The sequence below is a fragment of the Quercus suber genome, unplaced genomic scaffold (assembly GCF_002906115.3).
Source record: "Quercus suber isolate HL8 unplaced genomic scaffold, Cork oak 2.0 scaffold_157, whole genome shotgun sequence".
In the NCBI taxonomy this organism is placed as follows: Eukaryota; Viridiplantae; Streptophyta; class Magnoliopsida; order Fagales; family Fagaceae; genus Quercus; species Quercus suber.
Window position 1 is genome coordinate 899279 of NW_027069618.1, and position 6459 is coordinate 905737.

The 6459-nt window shown below is 35.2% G+C and overlaps 1 protein-coding gene across 1 annotated transcript; it reads left to right on the forward strand.

The window, feature by feature from the left end:
* The first annotated feature begins 2569 nt into the window (after window positions 1-2569).
* On the forward strand, window positions 2570-4423 carry LOC112024503 (LOB domain-containing protein 1). Its single transcript, XM_024057126.2, has 2 exons — window positions 2570-2917; window positions 3800-4423. Exons 1-2 carry the CDS (start codon window positions 2660-2662, stop codon window positions 4157-4159), a joined length of 618 nt encoding a protein of 205 aa, XP_023912894.1. The 5' UTR covers window positions 2570-2659; the 3' UTR covers window positions 4160-4423.
* The last annotated feature ends 2036 nt before the right edge of the window (window positions 4424-6459 follow it).

A 6459-nucleotide genomic window follows, 5' to 3' on the forward strand; every position in this document is an offset into this window, starting at 1 on the left:
TTTTATTTTATTCTAACGTTATTATAATTTAAAATTACAAAATATATCACATTATCTTAATCTCATTACATTCCTAAACAATGTAATATTGTACTCTTATATTGATATTACATTAATGTAAAATTACAATAACGTAATATTACGGCGTAATGTAACGTTATGACAAACCAAACACCACCTTAGTAGTTACCATGATAACGAGTTTCTGATCCTGTTAGTTTTTTTTTTTTGGGTCCAGTTTTTGGATCTATTTTCATTCACCCTTAGGTGGGAACTAAAGCTTTATACACCGCTGCCTGATTCCAATATGAACTCATATTTCATTATACCAACTACTTTGAGTTTGGGGGTAATGGAGACTATGGAGTAATCCATAAAGTAAAGTTCGCTTGTGCTTTCTATTGTAAAGGTCCACACGGAAAAGACTCTTGGAGCAGAGAGGCATGGGTAGTGGGGTGGAGGTGGAGCATACAAGTCCAACCATTTCCACCGCAAAGTGGAAGCTCAGATTTTCCAAGAAGTGGAAAACTTGATCACTTAAGATTAGAACCCCGAAACTAATATAATAATAAACGGCATATGCTTTTAGCAGCACAAAGTCCTAATTAAAATTTAGATAATGAGAAAGTATTTATTACACACAAACACACGTACTGATTTCAAATGCTTTTAGGAATATGTGTAATACTGTGTAAAACAGTATGTTTTGCAAACAATTTTAGCGTTTGCATAGTTATCTTATTTGTTAGATTGAAAAGGGTCACAATCGTGAATGGCAGATAGCTTATTTTTTAGGACAAAGTAACTGAGAGTATTCTATATCTTTTTACTTCATGTGCGCAACGAGCTGACCAGCTCTTCACCAACCTCTACCCCACGTTGGCCCCAGTTTCTTTTTATCTCTCCCACTCTCACACATAACAAGTCACAAACTCTCGCAAACATTGGGATACTTGGTCGTTCTCAATATGGATTAGTCACTTGGTGGTTAGAGGAGTAGAAAGATAGCACTGTCTCAGTGTTGGCAGCAAGCCCAATGGGTCAAATTAAAAACGATAATCTAACTGAACTGGATGGACTTGAGCCACTTGGCATCTTTAAAATGGCTGAGATTACAAGTAGGTGTGCGTGGACCTCCTGATTTTCAGGCAATTTGCAAACCAACTAGATTTATTAGTTCTTGGTCTGAGACAGAATTAATGAAAACTAGTTTGGTCTTTGGTCATGAGTTAAATCTACTGGGAACCTCGCTAAGGGTGCTTACTGGTCATAACTTATAAGTCTCTGCTCGTGTGTCAATTCAGTAGAATCAGTACCAAATGGTTTCTATTTCCACTTAGATCTTTTTTGATAGTAGAACAACGATTTGCTAGCATACTTATCGGAATATGACTTTTCTGCTTTTTTGTTGAAATTTCACCATGACTTGATCCCAAAAAAGTTGGGGAGAGAGAACCCAAACGGGGACCATATAAGTGAGTGGTGAGCTTAATGGCCTTTGAGCGTGATATAAACTCAAAAATTATTAGTTCTATTTAGTACACTATCAGCTCATGAGATTTTTGAAGTGTTTTATGGGTAGAGAATGGATAAGATATCATTTCTTTAATTTTTTTTTTTTTTAAAGTAAAGTCAGAGAGAGAGAGGGGACCAAATTTTTCCTTAAGAAAGCTATTTTTTCATTGGAAAGTTAGGCAATTTATGAGAGAGTTTGTTAGGATAAAATTTTCATGGAGATTATTTTTGGTGAAAATAGGGGAAGCCCAAAGATAATCTCTTAATTTTTGCAGGATGGAAATGGGTTACTAAAAAAAAAACACAAAAAGAAAGAGCAATGATAAAATGGTTAAGCAAAAGATCTCACTTTACTTGGAAACACAAAATAATATGAAATGTGAAAAGAAGACATATATCGTATTACAGATTAATGCTGAAATTCATCTTAAGAGATTATATCATTTTTCTTGTTTATTTGAAATCTGAACTAACACCGTCCCTTCCAAGTTCCAACTCTCTTGGATACATTCATTCTTTCCAAATGTTATAATATCAGTATTGACCAATTGCAGCCTACCCAATTTGATTAGTTATAAGTAGATGAAAAGTTAAAGAAGTATCTAATGCAAAATGCTCCTTTTACCCTTAATTTTTTGTCTTTTTTTACCAAAGTTGTTGTGGGAAATCAAATCACACTTAATATGACGCAAAATATTTTTAAAATACTTTTTTAAAGTTTTAAGATTATTGGAATAAGTTGTGGCTATTAATTTTTTTTTTTTTTTATATATAATAAAAATGAAAGCTCATGTCTCTATTTATTAACTTATTATATTTTCAAATCTATTTATTTCCCTCTCTTTTTAATTAATTTATCTTTGATGGGCTTAAAAAAAAAATTTATTGGGAAAAGATTGTCAAACTTGAAGAGTTATTCATACAATAGGCCAAAAGAGCACAAACCTAACTAGATATAGCCGCAGCCAACGGTAAAATTCAACTGCTGGCGTCAACATATCATTTGATGACGTTCGTTCCCGGGCTCCAATTTTCTATTTATACTCACATTGCTCTCTCAAAAAATCCCACCTCTCCTCGCTGTCTCTCTCTCTTTCACGCACAAAGACACACATACAAAGCTAAATTAAGCTAAGAATCTAAGATGGACTGCAGTGACACAAACACTAACTCTACCACTTCATCAACCCCACTCTCACATTCTCCTTCATCATCGTCCTCTCCTTCTTCTTCTCCTCCATCTCCACCTATTGTGATAAGCCCTTGCGCGGCTTGCAAGATTTTGAGGCGAAGATGTGCAGAGAAATGCGTGTTGGCCCCCTACTTCCCTCCCACTGAGCCAGCCAAGTTTACCATTGCTCATAGAGTGTTTGGTGCTAGCAACATCATCAAGTTCTTACAGGTATTTTTCACTTTTTTTTTTGTAGGTGCTAGTGTCTTTCAGAACTCTTGATTAGACTGTTCTAACAAATGTGAGAGAAAAAAATTGTTAAAATTGATAAAAAAATATATAATAACCATGATGGTTTTACTTGAAATTGTACTTTGGGAACTTATTTGCCAATTTCTATATGCTAAAACTAACTTCCATAGCAATATAGGTCAGGCTAAAATTCTGAGATGATGTTTATGTGGGTATTTATGCAAGAATCGGATTCAGCAAAAAAACAAAAATTATGTAAGAATAGAATTTGTGTGAAACTGTCCAAGATATTAGTTAGATTGCATGCCTGGTAGTTGATGAGATGAACAAAGTCACACGGCTGCTTCAATTATCAGAGTTTTTAATTAGCTTATACAATTGAGTCTCTTTGGAGGACCCCGCCTCTGCTGGTGCCGTAGCTCGTTTGAGTAAGGATAGAAAATGACCACTCGCAACTGTGGTGAACCTCACATTAAACATGTTTGGTGTTAGTTTGAAAAGTAAGCAACCTGAGTGTAGTTCGTTCTTAGTGTGAAGAGACTCGTACAAGGTTCTAAAATTTCCACATAGCCCATGTTACTAGTCAGGAATCAGCATCTCTGACACAAAGCATGTCCATATTATAGAACAAGGGACATCACGATTTCCATGTTTAATTTCACAAAACTTGCTAAGTCGTGCGGTTGTGATTGGTCTACTATAGAGCATGTGCTTCTATAGTTTCTCAACTAATTTCAATTATTTGAGCTGAATGCTTTATGTTGACCTTTTCTTTTATTCCAAATAGCCCTCTATGTTTTAGTTATTCATATCTTTACCTTTTCACTTGCTTACCCTTAAAAGTGATAATTGAATTTTCAGGATCTCCCAGAATCCCAGAGGGCTGATGCAGTGAGCAGCATGGTTTATGAAGCCGGTGCAAGGATCAGAGACCCAGTTTATGGGTGTGCAGGGGCAATTTGTCAGCTTCAAAAACAAGTTAACGAGCTCCAGGCACAATTAGCCAAAGCACAAGCTGAGCTTGTCAACATGCAATGCCAGCAAGCCAACCTTGTAGCCTTAATTTGCATGGAAATGTCACAGTCTCCACAGGCAACGGTTCAACAATCACTTGAGAGTAATTTCATCACCAGCACTCCTAACAGCTACCAGAACAATCCATGCTTCCTGAATGAGGATAACAACCCATGCTCATTGTGGGACCATCCTCTTTGGACATGATCAAAATTATAATCTATATATAGTAGTAGTGTAGCCAAATAGTTCCAACTTTAATCTCCTAAGGAGAAGTTGAAGGACATTATTGGATTAATAAATTTTAACTTATATATAGTACGAACTAGATGTAATATTATATGAACAAATTAGTGGGGGCGAAAATGTAACAATCTCTTTGTTAAAGCTAGGCAAAGTAGATGGGTTTTTTCTTCTTCTATGTAATCTTGCAGTATTGGAGAAAAAAAGATATGTTTGTTCTAAAGTCCATTTCGGTGCGGATTATTGGATCTTAAACCAACTTTTTGGTCACCTACTATAATTGTGTCAAAATTGATGCTTCACGAATTCCTTTTCAAACTAGCTTTTGACCATTTCTTGCTTTTGGTTTAGTTATATGCGGTGGGGTAAAACTTAAATGTTTTTTTTTGGGGGTAAAATTTAGTCACTGTTACTTAATTAAGTTCAATACATTAAATTTCGCATAGTTATATTGATGAATAAAGCACAAATAATATAATATTTTTAAGGATAATATATTAAATTCAATACAATGATGTGTTTTGAATTTTATTAGGGAACCAAATTTATTATACCTAAGTAATTGTATCTAATTAAGTTCATCCTATATGATAACCTTGAACACTCTTTGAGTCTTCCTGTATGTCGGGTTATAAATTAACCTTAGTTAATTAATTAATTACTCAAGTTGATTAATTAGTTCAATTTCAAGTAAGATTTAATTAACACACAACCAAATCGCCAATCTAAAGTCAAGTGCAGCGAAAATAAATTTGACATGGTGATATGATTACAATAGGGAAAACTTTCATAAGAAAAACCCTAATGAGTGATTTTTAAGGACTCAATTTTGAAAAATCCGCTAACAAGAGTCGAGGTTACAAGTATAAAAAATCTTATCCTATCTTGAAATACCTACCTACCTATAATAGAATCTACTGATATGAATGAAACTCAGCTCCAATCCAATTAGACTTCTTCTTATAGAAAACTTCTTCTTTGCAAGAATCTCATATATGTGTCTAACTCCAAAGCAATCAATGATTGTTGTAGCTTAGGTGCAAAGTTCTCACAATAACATGGTTTGATGAATCGATAGCAGCTCAATATAGAACTATATGCATAGAGATGTTGCAATAGCTCCAGAGTATGCATTTGTCTCTCTTGATGCTTGATGACGCCCTAAAAATATGGCTTTTATATAGTGCATGAATTCCAAGATGGGCCAAGATATTATGGGTTGGAACAAAAATTATTGTTCTGAATTCCCATAACTTAATAGATTAAGAGGTGTCGGGCTAGGTATTGAGCTTCATTAAGTCTTGATAAATCAAGAGGTATCGACAACTTGCTTTCATAGCTTTTCTTAAGTAGTCTTTTGAGTAGTTTTTTTTCTTCAAAATATACCACTTGTTCATACTTAGACACATTTAAAGTAAGACTCAAATATATAAATGATGTGTTTTGACTTTGATACACCAATATCTAAAAATATGATCCTAACACCATAATCTATTTTTACTTTTTTTTATTCCACTCCTAATAAATTGTGATTCTTTCTTCTGTGTTTACTGTTAGCGCACAATTTTAACTATTTATAAGCATACTCTTTTTTTTTTTTTAAGAGGAAATCAAATTCATTAAACCAGAACAGGGTTACAACAAAGAGCCACCAACATGAGACACAGAGGGAGGCTCTATATCTGATACAACCAGATGAGATACAAAAGGTGGGGTAACACCTTTCTAGACTTGAGTACAAAGATTAACCTTGGCGAACTAAGCAAGCTCATGCGCAACCTTGTTGTAGTCCCTTTTCAAGTGGGCAAAAGAGCAGAAAGAGAAAAAAGCTTTGGCCCACAGTATACCTTCTATCAAATGACCAGCTTCACCCCCAAAATTGCCTTGATTAATAGCAAGAATGGCTGCAAGAGCATCTGATTCCATCATGACTTGAGGGAGTTCCATTTCCTGCGCCAACAGAAGGCCTTGCTCAATAGCATATAATTCCGTCCACTCAGCCGGGAAATTGGAGGGCAGCAACTTACTTAGAGCTGCTATAACCGTGCCGGTTCCATCTCTAATAACTACACCAACCCCTGAACACACTTCATAATTTAAAGAGCACGCCCCATCTACATTTATCTAAAACACACTAGGAGGAGGGACAGACCAGCCCTTAGGATTGGACTGCATAGGGGGGAATTCCATCTTAATGGCACCATGGTAGTCTTCAATTAATTTGTGAGCCATCTCCCAAGTTTGGAGGGGCGAAAGACAACCTT

Excerpts from the sequence above, each read along its gene's own strand:
- LOC112024503 (XM_024057126.2), top strand. The coding sequence starts at position 2,660 with ATGGACTGCAGTGACACAAACACTAACTCTACCACTTCATCAACCCCA. Across the intron at positions 2,918-3,799 it reads ACATCATCAAGTTCTTACAG|GATCTCCCAGAATCCCAGAG; the intron begins GTATTTTTCACT and ends TTGAATTTTCAG.